Genomic DNA, 19,518 nt, shown 5'->3' with positions numbered 1-19,518 from the left:
GTGATTAGCAATCCCATAAATTATATTAAACTTGTTTTAACAATTTGGTCCACTAGCCAGTTTACTGATATTCGGGCATTGTAAAATGACACTTGGCTAGATGTGCATTTGTGGACAGCACAGCAAAAACTGGGTACCCACAGTGTATGCTGTTTTTGTTACAGGCGATCTACTAATCAATTAAGATTATTGAAAACGTGTTGAACTTTTAAACTTAAATTTTTTAAACTTTGTTCATTTGAATATAGTAGAGGTTTGGATGGTTGCTATTTATGATGTCATTGAACTCTTAGTTTTTGTTTTTTTTTTCTGTAACCGGGACTCCACATTTTAAGCAGTTATCGAATCCCACTGATTTCACAAACCACTCTGTAATTGAATGATTTAAGAAATGTGACCCCTGTCTTATTGTCATCTACACAAAATCACAGCAGTTAAAAATTTTGTTGTTGATTTGACTGATTAAACGCTGTTGGATGTAAAATAGGATATTTATTCTTCTTGACATACATAGCTGTTTGTTACATATTACTGCCCTGTTAGGATAAATCTTCATTTAGCAGTTGTTCAGTTTCAAAATAACAGTGCATTTCTATTCAGAGGTTGTAATTATAGTTTGAACAAATACCACCATACATGGTGGGTCTCCAGGATAGAGTTTGGATAGTTTTCAAGGCAATTGAATGCCTAAATCATACAGTATGCTGACCCTATGTCACTGACAAAATTGTAATTTGTCTACTATAAAAGTGCAAAAAATTATTAAACTGCAAAAAAATTAGCTAGCTGGCTATGTTTGGATATAATCATAATTTGTTTTTTTTAGTACATAATAGAAAATAATTCCCTCTTCTCAGGAAATTGAGTGTGAAGACGATTACCAATGACAGATTTCTGGATAATGTGGGCAACCCTGCTACCAATGGCCTGTATGACCTGGCACTTGGGCCTCTGGATGCTAAGGAAGTGTGTGCAACTTGCATGCAGGATTTCAACAACTGTCCAGGACACCTGGGGCACATCGAGCTGCCCCTGCCTGTCTACAACCCCCTGTTTTTTGACGTAAGTGAGCCGCTGTATTCAATGTCATTAGTTTATACCCAGAAGTACTGACCTCTGGTAAGTAATGATTTTTTCCCCCCTTAATTATAGTGGTAAGGATTTAGCAAACACTTGACTGGTAGAGGAGAGTCAAGGTTCTGCAATACTATTCCGACCTTCTCGCAAAGTTAACCAAGCTAACAGTGATTCAAACTTTGGTCCTGACACCACACATAAAATATTGTTAAAAACATTCTGCCTATGTCTGTAGTTAGAATGCTGATCATTATTTGTGTGCTTCTTTTGCACATGAAAACTAAAAAAATACAATGTACACAAAAAAGACCACATTTACAGTGGGCCTGTTGCTGTGTCCAGTTTAGCTGTAAATGATCCCAGTGTCTCTCACTATTTTACAAATCTATCCATCTGTTCCATACACTTTTTATAAAGAAGACTTTCCTATGTGCTTCTGTGTTGTGTGTGTCTTCTGTTCAGAAATTGTACCTGTTGGTTCGGGGGTCTTGCCTGAGCTGCCACATGTTGACGTGCCCAAGGGCAGCTGTCCACCTGCTTCTTCATCAGCTTAGGGTGCTGGATGTGGGGGCGCTGCAGGCTGTGGATGACCTGGAGGCCGAACTAAACCGGGTAAGTCTGTATAGACTGGCCAGGCTCTGAAGACCAGATCTGGTCTGGTATAAATTACATGTTGTGCTGCTTGAATCTCACTCAACCTTTGTTTCAGTTCCTGGAGGGTAATGTCAAGGCCAGTGGGGCTGAGATCCAAGAAGTGCTGGAGGACTTTGCTACAGGGGTCATCAGAGAGCAGAGAGACAAAGGCTGTGGTTCACCTGTGAGTTAGCCAGTCACTGACTGGAATTTTCACCGTGTTGGTGACTCTGCCTCACTAAAAGCTGGTTTGTACACTGTCAGACAACTGTTCCTCAACTGAGATCATAGAACCTAAATGAAATTCTGTTGTCGCCTGATGTTGGTATTGAATGTTGTCATTTACAGAAAATATTAATGTACACTAAAAGACATTTGACACTCGTCAGTAATACTAGGAAGAGGCTATAAAAATAACATATGTTAAACCAAAGTCAGTTGTTAACATTCTGTTAAATAACCCCAATTCAAAGGAATACTAATGTTGACCTACTGTAGCCTATACATATTGTTTGATACTCCTGTGTTTTGTTTTTTGTAATGTCATTTAACTTTATTACACAGATTAAGTTAGTTTGCTCAGTTGACATGAAAATATGTTTGCCTTTAATGAAGCGGTTATTTGCTTAGCACAAGCAACTTTAGCTAGTTTAATAATAGGGATTGATCAGGGCTTTTGGATGACCGAGACAAACGTTGCCATAACAACAGAACCACCAGCACGGTCAAAGTTCAGTCAGTTTGAACTCAGTGACCACAGAGCTGCAGTCACCCAAAGCATAAACGGAATGTTACTGCGATGGTCACTCATTGGAGTTTAAACCAGCCATAAACTATGTGTCTGTCTTAAGCTGGACTGCTAGCTGCAACTCTGGTCTGTTTGCAGGTCAAACACATCTGTGAAAGAAAGAGCAACCTCATTACAAAGTTCTGGAGGGTGCACATGGTCTCCCGAAAATGTTCTGTCTGCAAGTAAGTTTTGGTGAGCTAACCACAAGAGTGCCTAAAGAGGGGGATACAGAAAAGGGAACCTAATACGGAGAATGATGAATGATGTACGTCACTTGATTGTCCTTGGTTTACTTTTACACTCTTTTTCTTCATAGACCTACAGCCCATGAACACAGACCTTGTTCACATTCAAATTTAGGCTTTATGCCGTACACAGATTTACAGCTACTAAACTATCCTTTGGGCTGAAATGTGTACTCAAGTGTTCATTTTTGTATCCAAAGTATTGATTTGTTTCCTAAATAACTTTAAACTATGCATTTTAGGGCGGGATGTGCCAGCATTTGTATACATAAAATAGCATCTTCACACATTGCGGCACACACTGGCATTACAGGCATTGTTTAGCAGACGCTCTTATCCAGAGCAACTTACACAACTTTTTGCTTAGCAGTGGTATACCTGCATTTAGCATTCTTGCAATGTGATAAAATATTGGGCAAATTACTTCTGTGGGTTTGCCTGTATGCAGATATTTTAGGTAAATCTGTTGTGAGACCACAAAAATTTGGAGAGCATGTGCGTATTTATCAAGGCTAACCTCTTAACCTATTCTGGAAAAGATTATTGTTAATTGTGAAGAATTTTTTTTCCCCCCTGGAAAGTCTAAACATTTGACCAGGCATGAGAAAATTCTCTCAGTTTCTGTATTTATTGTAAGAAGATATTGTTAGCATCATTGCTGGCAAATTTTAGTGTAGAGATTATTCTGAAGCTTCCTTCTCATCATTCTGTGAGAGTAAGAATTATGAAATCCGCTCTTCCTCCAAGGTTTGCAGTACTAAAGATATTACATGAAATAAATTCACTGTCCTTGGTTTATAATTAATGGTATATTGCTTTTTTGTGTTTTGTGTTGTGACCACAGGTGCAAATGAACTATTAATTACAGTTTGGTTAATAACAATATTTGGTTTTATTTTATGGGTGCATCTACAGAATTACTTTTAGTTACAGCACTTACAGTAAATTTGTGGCAGTCAATGTGTCATGTTTAGCGTTTCAATGTAGCAGGCCTGTTTCTTCGGGAATAATGCATATTTCATCCTTTAACTGCCTTGTTTATGTGGGGTTGAGAAGTTACATTTTTTGCAATTGTGATGATATTTTATGGAAAACTTTGATGTGCCTTGTCCCCAGATTTTTAAAAAATGTAACCTTCAGTTACACATGTGGATGCTGACAGAATGCTTACTTATCTGCAGTGATGATAGGAGTATGATTGTATAATATGTTTGGGCATTATTCTTCATTGGTAGATATGTTTAAAGGGAATAAACACTGGCAAAAAATAAGGTGGCTTGTTTGCTCCTTCCTCACAGAACTGGCCGAACTCTAGTACGCAAAGAGCACAACAGCAAGCTGATTGCGATGCTGCCTGCAGCTATGTGTAAAGGGAACAGGAAAAAGGGCGAAACGGAAGGTAACACCCACCCCCTCCCCCCCGAGGAACTCCAGGCTCAGGCCGCATGGCACAGGTCACACACTGAGCAATTTGTTCCTTTCTCCATATTTCCATGTTAAGAAGTGTTTGATTAGTAACATGTGGTTACAGTGCTCTCCACAATGATGTGTTGGCAGTATATAGACTCTCTTATTGGCCATGCATCTTGATGAATATTAAAGAAACTGGCAAATTGGAGCAATTTTTGTTTCAGTAATGACAGATACATTTTAGCACATTTAGCTGAGTATCTGTTTGGTACATAGAAATTCTGTCAAGATTTGCTAGCATTTTACAGTACAACTGAAATTTTAAGTATATTTTAGAAACTGCATCAGATAAAAGGGAATATTTTATGAATAATAAGAGGTTGTGAAATATGAGGTTTTTCTCATCCATCTGAGCCTGAGTCTGAGAAAGCTGCAGGACTTCTGCAGCTGAGGCTCAGAGCATTTCTTGTCTTCCCTGACAGTAATCGAAGATTCACAGCTGGGGAAAAGGGGCTACCTGACTCCCAGCATCGCCAAGGAGCATGTGGCTAAACTGTGGGAGAAGGAAGGTATATCCCTCCTTGGGGGTCAGAGACTTGGCCATCCATCCTCAATTTATAATATATATATATATATTTTATAATTGCGAAACTGTATGAATGTCCCAAAATGGAATGTCTGAGATGATGAAAGCACCACTCAGTTGGGAATTGGAAATGCCCACTCTCAGCCTTATTCTTCTGTAAAGACTTGTGACAACCTCTCATGAGTGTGGTCCAGACATAAATCCATACACTCCACAGTACAGTCTATTAGAGCATTGAGAGCAAATGCCTGAATCCAGCAAAATAATATAACAGTGGAAGATTTGGCTACAGTGGAGTACACTACTTATTATTGAGAGAAAAAGGTGAGCCAACATGACTCTGTGGGCACTTTGAGTTCACTGTTTGGATATGTTTGTGTTCCAGGTTTCTTCCTGAATTACTTGTTCTCAGGGATGGAAGCTTGCAATAAGACTGGCTTCAGCCCCGATATGTTCTTTCTGGAACTGCTTGTGGTTCCTCCCTCTAGGTAAGTTGGTGCATAGAACTTTGGCACTTTGCTTGCTCCCTCTGCTGCACCACTAGATGTTCATACCTGCCGTTAAACCTCTGTTGCCATAACCTGCTTGTATTTGCTGTCTGAAGAAAGACACATTTTCAACATACAGAAATTCCAAGTTACTCACACATACAAACCACTATAAGTCATTATCATTTGCAAAATTTAGGCCTGCCTTTAAAAGTACTGATATCAAAATTGCGCCAAGTTACAATAAACAATATTGACTATCTTTCCTAACACAAATTAAACATTCTGTATTCCAAAGCAATTCTGCTACCCAATGCTTTCTAAATTATTATTAAATAACTTGGCCCTGTGTTTTTTCATCTTACCATGTGAAGAGAATGGTGTCATTCAAAGCATATGTGTCATATCGAAGTGTGAAATGGCAATCATTTATAGTGGGAATAATGTTGCTGAATAATTTCAGCAGTTTTACACCAATGTATATTTTTTATAATGAATACACAATATGTTTAAACAACTGCCTGCATGCAGTGATGTGGGTGTTTGGGAAGCACATCTTGAATGAAATACATGAATGAAATAGGCTTGTTTAGAAAATGATGTTCAGAAATAAGATATGTTATTCTTTAGCATTGCAGAAGAAATGATACTATTGTACTTTGTCGGACAAGCAAGGATTAATTAAGAATATGTTTCTTTTCTGAATCCAGCGGTTCCAACGGTCATTGTCCTTGTTAAAATATCCAGCACTCTGAATACTGAACACAAGAGAAGTTGCCTGCTAGAACCCCTCACTTAACCTACATGTAAAATATATTTTATTAGATTTCATATAATAATTACCAAATTCAATGATAGGTCAGTCTACAGTGCACTGGTGGAATCAACCAACAAGTCAAAACAAGCTCTATACCAGGTTTTAAGATTAAATAATTGAATTCAATAAGAAGCAGTCAAAAACGCACAACCTAGGAACCACCACCAAAATAAAAAGAGGAAAATGCTTCTTCCAGGCTCTGACACCAATGCAACACAACACTTTTTCCTGTGGCAATCTTAAATACCTTACCCAGCATGGCTTGAAAATGTTTGCCCTGATTGGGTGATGCCGGGTTAAGGTTTAGGAGAGAAGGGAAGGGGGGTCAGACTAATTTATGGCAAGGACTGGCCTACCTGAAGATTTCACTCAAACTTAAAGAGGACATGGGAAAGGGAAATGTTAGGCATGTAGGGTCTCCGACCCCCGATATGGTGTCCTGTGTCATCTGGTTTGTCGCTTCGGAGGACGGAGTGTAGCACAGTGGGTAAGGAACTGGGCTTGTAACCGATAATAATTTAGCAGTAGGAAAGTATTAGTTAGCAAATAAGTGTGCATAACAAATCACAGATTTGCCTGAGGTGGGATTCGACACTGTGACTCAGCGGTCCAAAGGCCGCGACGTTCACAGTGAGCCACCAAATGACTAGGTGTACAGAGTGGGAATGTTCTTGGGGAAAAGCATAAAAGTCAATTTTGCATGTGTGACATTTTGCTTGGCTGGTGTAGGTAAATGATCAGCAGATGTTGGTAAATGTGCAATGGGGAGACATATTGTTTGTGGGCTTGCAGCATTGTGATGATGCAGGGCAGGAAAAATAAGGAGAAAATGCAAAATCCCCAAAGTTTGGGGCTTTATTGTGCGAACGGTGAAGTTGTTTTTGAATTCTGTCTGTTGAAATGGGGTCAGTGAATGGTTTTAAGGGCTGAAAGTCTGTGGTCATTGTGGTTATTTCTGTAGAAAACCCTGAAAAGTGGCAAACTCTTGGCGCTGTACAGGTATGGGGTATGTCGCCCCACCAAGGCATAACTTGGTGGGATGACATACCTGCCACCCCAATACTTATCCACTTCTCTTCATTTTACTGTTTATAACCGAACCATACTTTAATTTCACATGCAACTTCACATCACATGCAAGCTGATGGAGCATGTAAAATTCAACACTTAAGTTTGTGTTGCAAAAACGCATTCTGTGGACAGATGTCTTTTAAGCACGAACCATTCATGTGAAAAGTAGGACCTACATTTACTGCCATATTGTCTGTAGGTACCGGCCCATAAACCGCCTGGGGGACCAGATGTTCACCAACGGTCAGACGGTCAACATGCAGGCTGTAATGAAGGACTGCAGCATCATCAGGAAGCTGCTGGTTCTCATGGCAGGTGAGAAGGCACGGTCGCTCAGCAACGGCGGAGAGGAGCTGGAGGAGGTGAGTTATGGCAGGGGCCTTTGGGCATGAGTTTAAGGGAAGGATTGGGAGGGAGAATAAGCCCATGTACTTCACTGTCTGATTTCCCTAGAGCACAGCCCACCACCAACCCCCACTTTGGAGGTCAAATTCCTTGACATTTTATTAATGCATATATATGTGACCCCTTGAAATCCTTGCGCATAGCCCACATAAACACGACAACCCCTTCAGCCCACCACGTGCAGTACCCATTTAACTAATATACTGAATGTGGTTTGCCAGATATTGTCTGAAATTTAAAATTTTGTTGGGCGGGAGTCATTGAGAATGTTATTTTGTGTATTGCATTCATAAATGGATGGTTTTTCCAAAGGTTGAGATAACTTTAAACGTTACTGAGAATTGGAGTGAAGTTAAGATGCTGTAGCTGACAGAGTCACAGCATTCTGGTCTTCCTCTTGAGTATTAAGACTGTGGATTTGGTCCATTTGTCTGAGAAGTCTGATACTTTTGAGAATTTTATTAAGTTGATGACTTCCTGTAGGGAGGTTTCGGGTTTCAAAAATGAAAGGGAATAAGATACCATACAGATGCCCCTTATTTCCCTCTGACTCTCCCACATTTGCAGGAAGCAACTAATAGCAAGACTGACCAGGACTTCCTGGTTGGCCTTCCAGGCCAGACAATCACGGACAAGTTCTACAATGTCTGGATCCGCCTGCAGAGTCACGTCAACATTGTTTTCGACAGTGACATGGACAAGTTGATGACAGAAAAATTCCCTGGGATTCGTCAGGTGGGTGTATATGCTCCACCTCCACCTCATCCTCCTATATTCAGTGGTCTGTATGAATAACAATGTGGAAGAAATGTAAATGGCTCAGGGTAGGGATATCAAGCCCGAAATGAATAGTGTATGTTATAATATGATGTAATATTAGAATTTGCAACATTTCAGATTTGTTTTTCCATTTTAACACATAATTTACTCACTGAAATTAAAACATTGGAGCTTGAACCCAACCTCTGTTACACGGACCTGGAACCTTCAAGCTGCTGCTGTTTACAGTGACAATGCGAGAAGATCCTTCCCTTTTGCAGACAAACCTTGCTTGTGTTTTTCAGGTCCTGGAAAAGAAGGATGGACTTTTCCGGAAGCACATGATGGGGAAACGTGTAGACTATGCAGCGCGGTCAGTCATCTGCCCTGACATGTACATTGGAATCAATGAGATTGGAATACCAATGGTAAGAGTCACTGTCTTTTTGTGTACAATGATGTTCTGTCCAATGCGAATGTCACAAACATTGCATCGTTCCAGTAATGGGAGGGTCTCTGCCACAGGATGTTACATTCGTAAACAGTGTGTGGAATCATTTACATTTCTGGAGTGCTTCTGTTTCTTTCTTCTGCATGCCTTATTTAACAGAGACCTTAGGTCTGCGAGGAAAATTTCAGCTACTATTAGTATTTCACATACTAATAAAACATTTTCAACATTAACACAGACTTTCTTACATATAGGTTCTATACAGCATACAATCTAAATATCTGAAAAAGAGGGGGGGAAAAAGCAAAATATCTGTATGAAATACATTTACAGAAACTAAACAGGCAATATCGCGCAGCAGTGTTGGCCATGTTTCTTACGTTTACTCATGTAACTTGGCCCAGTAGCATGTGAGTTTGGCTGTTCCTTGAAGGGGTGCCCAAAACATCTCCAATATCTAATTTCATCAGGAATTTGAGGCTCCAGAGTGCGACCATTTTACAAAAATCTGCCAAGTGCGACTAAACATTTTCATTGGTCACACTGGTGCACCTGACTAAGGCTGTCAAAAGTGCCATGAAATTGAGTTCGAATATTAGCTTTTGTAATTAGTTACAGTTTGGATATATTCAAATATCATTTGCCTATAATTCACAAAAATAAGCTGCTTATTGTCGGGCGCAATATGCACGTGACGCTCCCTGTAAACTGGCCTTTTCCACAAGCGGGCAGTAGAATAGAGGACATCGGTGAACTTTAATACTAGGCCACTACATCTGGGGCCTCATGTATAAAACGTATCAACTGTGTGACGCGTGGGTAAAAAATCACGTCAAAGTAGTGATTTATTAAATTTCAACATGACTCGATTTGACCGTGGAAACGGTCGTGGCTCCACGTCAGGTCTTTACTTGACGTATGCACGCAAGTTCATTTTATAAATGAACCCCCTTCAGTTTCTATGGCCTAATGCGCAAATGAATAAAGCACTTTCTCGTGGATGTAATTTGCCACAAATCGCCATTTATTAATCATAGGGAAATGATTGTTTATAGGAAATCCCTGTTTATTTCTTAACACAAAAACTATTCAAACGAATAATACCTGTAGCCTAAAACAACATAAATTACTTACTCTTTAGTTTGTTTAACTTGTTTCATCATCCAATTTTATCAAAATCTTCAGAAAAGAAAGGAAACATAGCCTGCCATGGGAACATTATTTAGCCTAAATTGTTAGCTGACCAGATCTGTTGAACGAAGTGAAAAAAGAGACTGGCTCGCGAGGCTAGCTGACCAGTAACGTTCGGTGTCCATGGAGCTGAAAGTATCACCGGAGGTTATTGGCAAGGAAAACCAGACAATCCACTTGCTGTGGGTCCAGGGCAGAACGTTTTTTGTTGACAGAGGAAGTAATGTTAGCACAGGAAATGAACTTTGTGTGCATGAACATGATTCGCCGCATAAAATTAAAGCCTGCATGTTAATTAAATTACGCGGGATCCAAAACTAATATTCGAATGCTCAAATTTAGGTTTTCGAATAGTTTTCGAACTTCAAATATTTTTTGACAGCCCTACACCTGACATTTAGCAGGTCTGTCTCTGTGTTACAACGGAGTATTAGGGCCACAATGAGGGGGGAAAAAAGATTTCGAGAATAAAGTTGTAATATTACGAGAAAAAAAGTCATAATATTACGAGAATAAAGTTGTAATTTTAGGTTACGTGTTATTTTAGAAGGGAAATATCAGAAGAGCAGCCTGCCGCCTGTGTTAAAATGAGGAAGGTAGAGCATCTTGTGAAGTTATACTTTAGTATAGGTTTCAGAAATAACAAAATACTTAATCTTTTGGCACATCAGCACCACATTATCATAAGTATCAGGACATTGAAAAGATTGTGCAAGAAACTGTGTCCATTCCGACGAAAGAACCACACGGACTTGGAGGAAATTTCAGGCTCAGGCTGCCATTAGACTGTCCTCTCATCCATTTTGTTGGTTGCTGGTAATATATTTTCCTAAAAATTATGGGGGTTTTTTTTCTCAATTTTATTCTCGTAAAATTACGAATTTATTCTCGTAATATTACAACTTTTTTTCTGAAATATTATGACTTTATTCTCATTAAATTACGACTTTATTCTTGCATTACGACCTTATTCTCGAAATCTCTAAATTTTTTTCCCTTAATGTGGCCCTAATACTCCGTTGTAGTACAGTGTGTGTATGTGTGTAGCATTATTTTTTTTTCCCCCCACCCGCATTCTGCGAAGACCCGCCCCTACTCTGCCTCTGATTGGGTCTGACCCTGATATTCTTCTTCGCTGAATGCGGGTCGAAAAAAGAAAATAAGGCATGTATGTGCATGGGCGTGTCTAAAGGATTGGCAACCCCTCCCCCCGGTGCACCCCCAATGCCATTGGGCTAGAGTACTATCAATCTGACAAAGCCCAGCGCCATTGGATCAGAGCGCTGTCAATCGCTGCCTGATTCGCTGCCAATCGCTTGTGCAGTGACACTTCATGTAATACCACCTGTATTAGGGCACAGGGCACTGCACAAGAGCCTGAAAATCGTGCCCAATGTTTTCTAAGGCAATTTTTATCAACGCTGTATTTATTTCTGATAGAATTTTCTGATTTCCCATGGGCACCCCCCTGACTGGTTCTTTTTTCCCCCCCTGTGTCACCTCATTTTTAAAATCCTGGAATCGCTCCTGTGTATGTGTGAAACCGCGCCCTGTACTCCTCCGGGAGCAGCACACACTTTTGTTTGAGTTATTTGAGTTTGATTTATTTATTTGAGTTTGTCAAGCACTTTAAACATCACCACTTTTTAAGTTTATGTTTTAAACAATTGAGGTTATTGCGATTTCTTGTTTGTGCTGTGATTTAAATTAAAAAAAAACATTTATCTGCACCTTTATTCCTGTTTACAATCATTTACATAATGTGTTAAGAAATTACCAATGTGTATAGGAACTGACAAAAAAGGTAACGCTTAAAATGTATTATTGTGGTGCCAAAAGGCACGGTGAAAATTTTTGGGTGCACCTACATTATGTGCTGGTGCACCTAAATGAAAACGTTAGGCGCATCAGTGCAACCAATGTAAAAAGTTAGTCTGCAGCCCTGGATGGTATTGTTCAGGTGCTTAGTGTATCATGATATATTGATCTTTTTAGAGGATTAAATCATTTGAAACACAATAAAATGTTTCAGTTACTATGGTAAATTCCATTCGCTTACCATTTGTATGCATTGTACTGGATTCAAAATTCTTAGTTTCTTTTTTGGGAGGCCAGTTTGCATTGTTTCATGTGTTAAAATATATTGATCATAATTGTAGTTCTTTGGGTGGGATGTTTGCCCACACTTTGATAAAGGACAAACCTTTTGCATTACAGACCCCTCCCTGACCACAAATGGTGCCTCTCCCCCCAACCCCGTCCAGGTTCCTCGCGATGGATGCGCTATTTATTGCATTACGATCAGAGCGTATGATATGCCACTTTGCAATTCTGCATGGGAGTGGTATCGCCCACCCCTTTCTTCGCAACCTGCGAGTGAGCAGTGTGTGTGTGCCGTGCTGCAGGTGTTTGCCACAAAGCTGACGTACCCCCAGCCGGTTACGCCGTGGAACGTGAAGGAGCTTCGGCAGGCAGTGATCAACGGGCCCAACGTGCACCCGGGCGCCTCCATGGTCATAAACGAGGACGGCTCGAGCACCGTGCTCAGCGCTGACAACCACACCCAGCGGGAGGCTATCGCCAAGCAGCTGCTCACACCCTCCCAGGGCCCGCAGAAAATGCCCATGAAAATCGTAAGTGCGCGTCCTTTTCTCTCTGTCTACTCATTAATGCCGTTCTACTTATTGCTCATTTCACTGTTTATTCTGGGTCTCTTCATCAAAACCAAACCAGGATTTAGGTGTTTTACAGATTATGCTTCCAGTTTTCCTCATACTTCCTTCAGACAGCTGTGATAACACAGTGGTCATTATCTAAGATGTTAATATCCCTAAGTGTAAACCTCATTTTGTGCAAATATGAAATATGAAGCTGCTTGTTGAACAGGGATTTTTTGCATGATTTATTTTGTTTTGACTGGAACAGAATTGCCCTTATTGATGATGTTGAAATTGTGCAGAATTTTTTTTCAAAAGTTTAAAATTTTTGAAAAACAAACTTGCTTTTGTCCATAAGTATAGAATTAAAGGATAAACCCAGGTTCACTATGGAACTCTCCAGTATGCTCCATGAATGTAATATGGCCAGGGCAAAGGCAAGGAAGTCTGGTGCTGAGACTGATTGGCTTGTCTTTAGACAGTTAAATAACAAATATACTTCTCTCATCAGGAAAGCTGCATCTGCATACTATCTATTTGTAACTACTGAAAACATGAACAATCCTAGTAGTTTCTGGGAAGTTATTAAATCCTTGATAATTCCAATAATCTACCATCCTGTATAGTCAAGGACTATATGGTACTAAAATGTGAAGGCACTTTACGGTTATGGTCTTGAGATTATCTTCCTATGGTTGTTCCTAAAGTTTGGCAAGACAGTCTTCATGTATCCTGCACCTGGAATAGCCTTCAGAATGAGCCAAAACTTCAGGGCTTGGCCACTCAATGAATTTAAAGCGACTGTAAAGAAGTTGGAAACAGATTCTATTGGAAATTGCTAATTGTTTGTGCTGTTGAGTGCATGTTTGCACATTTTGCTTCTCTTCCTTTTTGTATGCTTTTGTGTTGTACTGTCTAAAACTAAATTTGTTGGTGAAAATCTGTAAAAATAAATTTAAAAAACTTTGAGCTTTAGGAAATAGAAACAGTATAAAATTTTATTAATCATTTTAGCATGAAGGAGTAAGGGTGATATCAAAACATTAGCTGTGTACATATCTCAATGAAATGATGAAAGAATGAGGCTGGAAAAAATTCGATTCTTATCCTTATTTTGCCAGAGATACAGACATCTGAAAATCACGCCTCAGTGAAAGTTGGCCATTTTGAATGATCATCAAATCGTTATTCAGTTCTCAATAATAATTTCATATCTGGAGCTCTAGTTTAGTTCTAGTCTTTACAGATAGGTAAGGAATATGTGGCCTAAATGAAAATGAAGGGATTCTGAGCAACAAACCTGACAGCCTTGTCTATTTCCCGTGGAATGACTCTTCCTTGTTCGCTATTCAGCCATCCTTTGACTGCTTCACATAAACCAATAATAATGGATCTACAGTCAGGGTGACCTTTGACTGCTTATTACTGCTTAATAAAACTACAATGTGAGAACTCATGGCTATAATCTACTATGGTGGCCAAAAGATAGTTGACCACAACCTTTGACCCCTGCCTCCAGGTGAACCGGCACATTAAAAATGGAGATGTGCTACTCCTGAATCGACAGCCCACACTCCATCGGCCGTCCATCCAGGCACACTGTGCTCGCATCCTGCCCGGGGAGAAGGTCCTGCGTCTGCACTACGCCAATTGCAAGGCCTACAATGCCGACTTTGATGGGGACGAGATGAACGCGCACTTTCCCCAGAGTGAGCTGGGCCGAGCTGAGGCATACACGCTCGTCAGCACCTACCAGCAATACTTGGTGCCTAAGGTACAGAACTCACTGCTGCAACACCTGAAATCCCCAGAATTCCCCTTCTACTGAATTTCTCATTTCAATCTGCACTGATGCAAACACAGTGTACATTAATGCATTGGAATCCACTTAATTGCAGGTTATTGCATAATTCAGGTATTTGCATAGAATTGCCCATTTGAACCATTTCCACTCCATTCCCTTTTAAAGAGATTGCATATTTGCATAAACCATTAGCAGATATTTCAGATATTTTCATGGAATTATGCCCAGTTACATTGCATCACGATCTATAAATGTAAATTAAAAGTTGGCAGATGTGGCATAAATAAACTGAAAATTGCCAAATGAAGACCGAAAACCACAAAATGTATGAAGGGGAGTGGCTTCTATTGAAAATTATGTCGATGATGGACGCCTGAGTGGCACATGAGGTTGTCGACACGGTTTCATTCTTTTATGAAATGAAACGGATTGTAGTTCATTTAGCATGTCTAAGGTTCCACGTAGACTTGAAAGCAGTCAGTACTATAAAAACACGAAATGCTGCATCATTCATGATGAAATTGCCTCAATAAATTCACAGACCATTTCTAATCATTTGACTAGGGTTTTTTGTTTTTTGCACGATTTCTCCTATCAGCGGCTTAGGTGTCTTAAAAAACACTTAGGCAGCTTGCTATCCTGCTAAATGACAAAAAAATCACTTAAAAAGTTTGATTTCCCAATATTACAGCAAGCCTTTTTTAATGTAAAAAAAATATCCCTAAACCCCTAGCAGCCATGGCGGCTTGCTATCCATAAACCCCTAGCAGCCATGGCGGCTTGCTTTGATGCGGTTTTTTGAATTGCAGTTAAACAAAGTGTAGCTGTTATGTGGTTATACATAGTGTAGCTGTATTAACTGTGTTGTGGCACAACAGTGGGAATAACTTTTTTAGGGCACCTCACTTGTGTTTTCTCTGTAATAAACATGCACATTTTGGTATGAAAGTACTTGCTGCACTCCTGATTCTCCCGGAAAGACATCCATGAGACGTTCTCTTGATGACATTAATTTAGCTTGACATCAAACTAATGACATTCATTAATTTGCCATTAAACTAATGGACATGGAGGGGATGTCATGGGCATGTCATTTTTTAAGGACAGCAAATTGAGTATCTGGTCTCTCCACAGGATGGGAAACCCTTGGCTGGGTTGATCCAGGATCACATGGTTTCTGGTACCAGCATGACCCTGAGGGGCTGCTTCTTCACCCGTGACCAGTACATGGAGCTGGTCTACCGTGGCCTCACTGACAAAAGGGGCAGGGTGAAGCTGCTCCGGCCTGCCCTGCTCAAGCCCCATCCAATCTGGACAGGCAAACAGGTAATAGTTACAGAAATTGTGCAGATAGGTGTTACTGACTAGCTTGTTACATAGCTAAAATATGGAAAGTTTTTGTTTTTGGTATTCATTGAACCATTTCATTTTTCTTTGCTGAGAAGTGTCCTCTTGTACAGTATTTAACCACAAGGCTGTGCACATGTATCTATTTGGACACCACAGGCTCAGTTTACTCAGATTTTTCTGGCTGAATGTCGTTTTTAAGCCTTAATTACTTCAGAATGACTACAGATGTACCACACTGTGCCAGGCACTGAAAAATGGGTCTCTCTTGCTCCAGTATTTTACTCTACTGGCAGTGAGCAGATGCTGTTATCCATTGAATTCAACTGCAAAGAGCAGGGGTTGAAATGCAGCAAATCCTTTGGGGGGGGGGTATTATCGCAAAGCTGAATTAAAGAGCAGGAAGTGCAGACTTGATTCACTTGTCAACTACCCTGTGGAGCATTTATCTTATATTACAAACAAGAACTAAACGACCCAACTGAACATTAACATTTATTTAAATAAACAAGATTATAGAACCACAGGCCCTGCTGACAGAAAGAAAAATAAAAAATAAATAATAATAATCAGGCATTAAGATGAGATAAAATCGCTAGAGATGGTCATGGTGGAGGAGAGAGGTGTTGTCTGAACAGTAGGATATGGTTTGTGACCTCAAAAACGAATGCAACTTAAATTCAGAACATTTCACTCTCAGTGATTACCATAGTAACAACTGCTTTTCTGATACATACAGGTGGTGTCAACGTTGCTGCTGAACGTGATTCCAGAAAACCACCTCCCCCTGAACCTGACGGGCAAAGCCAAGATCCCCAGTAAAGCCTGGGTAAAATACCCACCCCGCCCCATCCCAGGGTACCAGCCCGATTCCATGTGTGAGTCCCAGGTGAGTCCATCGCCCTGTGGTAGTTTTCATCCGGTTATCATGCTCTGACAATAATGGGGGGTAGGTGGGCATCAATGTGAGAGACAATTTTTTACTTTTATTATTATTATTATTATTATTATTATTATTTTTATTTACGTTTCCTTTTATGTCCCTACATTGCTTGAAACCAAGCCTTAAAAAATAATGCTGTATGTCTTGGTGTTCCCTGACTCCTACCCTGTCTCTATTATGATACTCATTACAACCTGCTTGTGAGAATAGCTTATGTCCCAGAAGATTTTAGCCCCAGCTAAGGGGCATTTTCAACAACCAATCAGAATTTGAGACATCAATAGAGCCCAGCTTATTGAAATAACACTGACATGACAACGGTTTAGAAATAAAGAATATACATTTATTGGTTATGATAATGAGTTGGTAACAGGCTAATTGAAAACAATAATTTGTATAAGATTATATTTTTATTAATAAGATTATACGAGGAAATGATGATTTTGCGATGGCTAAACATAAGAGGTTGGCAGTACTACCATTTAACGAAGGTTAGTTTGTGTTATTGGTTAGTGAGACGCTATTCTATGTTACTTGGTTAATTCGTTATAACAGTCTCATAAAAATAAAGTTTAACAACGTAAACTACAAGGTCAGGGAATTTTCTATTCCCGACCGATGTATGTACAACAAACAATACACAACAACAAATGGCAGTAAAGTAACCTGAATAGGTATTTCAAATTTTACTCTATTCAATTTGATGTCAGTGTCAAATAAAATGTGTTTCAATACTTAACGGTGATAATAGGGGAGGCCAGTCCTTAATTATGTTAGGTCATGCTCGTTCAGCTCGTCAGCTGGTCCCATGGGTCCGTGGCAGGTGCGCAGAGACTTAGGAAGCTTCTTCTGTGAAGTCGGGGTCGCGACAGGTTCCAGTGAAGACGACGGACGTGCACAAATCTTCCACTTGGGCCCGGCCGCAAGGGAGATACTTTTTCTGCGTATGTAGATACGTGTTCCTCAAACAGCTTATTTTTCCGGATGGTAGCAGGCCAACTCAGGCAGGTCTCCAGCGAGGTGCGAGTTGGGAAGTGCAGTCCGGTGATGTCCTTTAGGAGATGTGCGTCTGGTTGGTTAGGCAGTGCCTTACCTCAGAGCAAAGTTGTTAGGTTTTTGATGACTTTTATGCTCAAAAGTCACTGATGTGACAGAACACCATGTATGATCTCTAATGTGATTGGATCATTATTTTGGCCACGCAAACATTTGATTGACTTGCGTTATTGGAGCAGTCAATGAAACGTGGATAGATAGACCATTGATCACTGTGTTAATCTTTAAGCTTGTTAAATCAGGCTCCCTAAGGGGGGTGTTCCTTGCCCCAAGCTGATGCTTAATTGACCACGCAGAAAGTTTATTGCAGAGGAAGGGGACAGGCACATACTTCTTTGGTTGACCAAAAAAAGTTAATGATGAACATGAATCAGTCAGATGCCCCTACTCCAAGACCGGCATAAAAAAATGAGAATGAAGTTTGCAGGTGATCACCAGGATGAAGACCTAGCCTTTTGGACGAGTGTTCTCTGGTCAGATGAAACAAAAATTTAACTGTTTAGCCATAGTGATCAGAGCTATGTATGGAGGAAAAAGGGTGAGGCTTTTAATCCAAAAAACACCATCCCAACTGCAAAGCTTGGGGGTGGCAACATCATGTTGTGGGGGTGTGTTGCTGGAAAAGGGACTGGTGCACTTCAGAAAATAGATGGCATCATGAGGAATGAGGATCATCTAGAAATACTGAAGCAACACCTCAAGACATCAACTAGAAAGTTAAAACTTGGTTGCAATTTCCAGCAGGGTAATGATCGTAAGCATACCTCCAAAGTTGTAACAAAATGGCTTAAATACACCACAGTGAAAGTATTGGAGTGGCCATCAGAATGCCGTGACCTGAATCCCATAGATAATTTGTGGACTGAACTGAAAAAGCGTGTCCGAGCCAGGAGGCCCCTAAACCTGACTGACTTACACCAGTTCTGTCAGGAGGAATGAGCAAAAATCCCGGTAAAGTATTGTGAGAAGCTTGTGGAAGGCTACCACAAGCATTTGATTCAAGTTAAGAAATGAAAAGGCAATGTCACCAAATACTAACAAAGTGTATGTAAACTTTTGACCTACTGAAAATCTGATATAGTACATAAAAGCTGAAATCAATCTGTCTCTTAGCTATTATTTTGAAATTACCTCTTATGAAATAAAGTAGATATCCTAATTGAATTAACACAGGAGATGTACGGTAACATGAAATGTGTGGAGAAAAATTGAGTTTGAATATCTTTAGCCTAGGTGTATTTAAAGTTTTGGCCTCAACGGGAACTACACTAGCATAGGCTCGTACACTGTATGTTCGTTAAACTGAACACCATGACAAGCCTATAACATAGACATGTGCAGCCTCTAGAGGCATAACATTACTGTACAAGCTCCTTTTGAGTTTATTAGTGTAGTCATTTTTCTTCTACTTTAAATCATGAACTTTCTAATGCCTCCGTATCAGCCAATATAGAACCTTTAGGTTGTCAGAAACTATATAAAATGTCCTTCTAGGCCAGTTGAAAACATACACTACCAATATAACAAATAACAGAAATAACATTTAAAAAACCCAGAAACTATCCTTTTATGATGCTATTTGTCCATCCCAGGTTATTATACGTCAGGGCGAGCTGCTGGTGGGGGTGCTGGACAAGGCCCACTATGGCAGCTCAGCCTATGGGCTGGTGCACTGCTGCTATGAGCTTTATGGTGGAGAGACCAGCAGCCACCTGCTGAGCTGCTTGGCACGCCTCTTCACCGCCTATCTGCAGCTTTACCGTGGATTCACCTTGGGTAAGACCACTG

The 19,518-nt window shown here is 40.1% G+C and overlaps 1 protein-coding gene across 1 annotated transcript in view; it reads left to right on the top strand.

Moving 5' to 3' along the window:
* Positions 1-19,518, top strand: part of polr1a (RNA polymerase I subunit A) — a 46,426-nt gene that overhangs the window by 329 nt on the left and 26,579 nt on the right. The window contains exons 2-16 of the mRNA XM_064344141.1: positions 858-1,062; positions 1,540-1,689; positions 1,787-1,894; positions 2,597-2,682; positions 4,044-4,144; positions 4,638-4,724; positions 5,127-5,229; positions 7,317-7,479; positions 8,090-8,257; positions 8,587-8,709; positions 12,329-12,556; positions 14,100-14,354; positions 15,519-15,710; positions 16,471-16,620; positions 19,323-19,506. Coding sequence (XP_064200211.1) covers positions 858-1,062; positions 1,540-1,689; positions 1,787-1,894; positions 2,597-2,682; positions 4,044-4,144; positions 4,638-4,724; positions 5,127-5,229; positions 7,317-7,479; positions 8,090-8,257; positions 8,587-8,709; positions 12,329-12,556; positions 14,100-14,354; positions 15,519-15,710; positions 16,471-16,620; positions 19,323-19,506 — 2,303 coding nt within the window. The remainder of the gene's footprint in view (positions 1-857; positions 1,063-1,539; positions 1,690-1,786; positions 1,895-2,596; positions 2,683-4,043; positions 4,145-4,637; positions 4,725-5,126; positions 5,230-7,316; positions 7,480-8,089; positions 8,258-8,586; positions 8,710-12,328; positions 12,557-14,099; positions 14,355-15,518; positions 15,711-16,470; positions 16,621-19,322; positions 19,507-19,518) is intronic.

This window comes from Anguilla rostrata, chromosome 7 (assembly GCF_018555375.3).
Source record: "Anguilla rostrata isolate EN2019 chromosome 7, ASM1855537v3, whole genome shotgun sequence".
Taxonomy (NCBI): Eukaryota; Metazoa; Chordata; class Actinopteri; order Anguilliformes; family Anguillidae; genus Anguilla; species Anguilla rostrata.
This window is presented reverse-complemented; position numbering and strand designations above follow the sequence as displayed.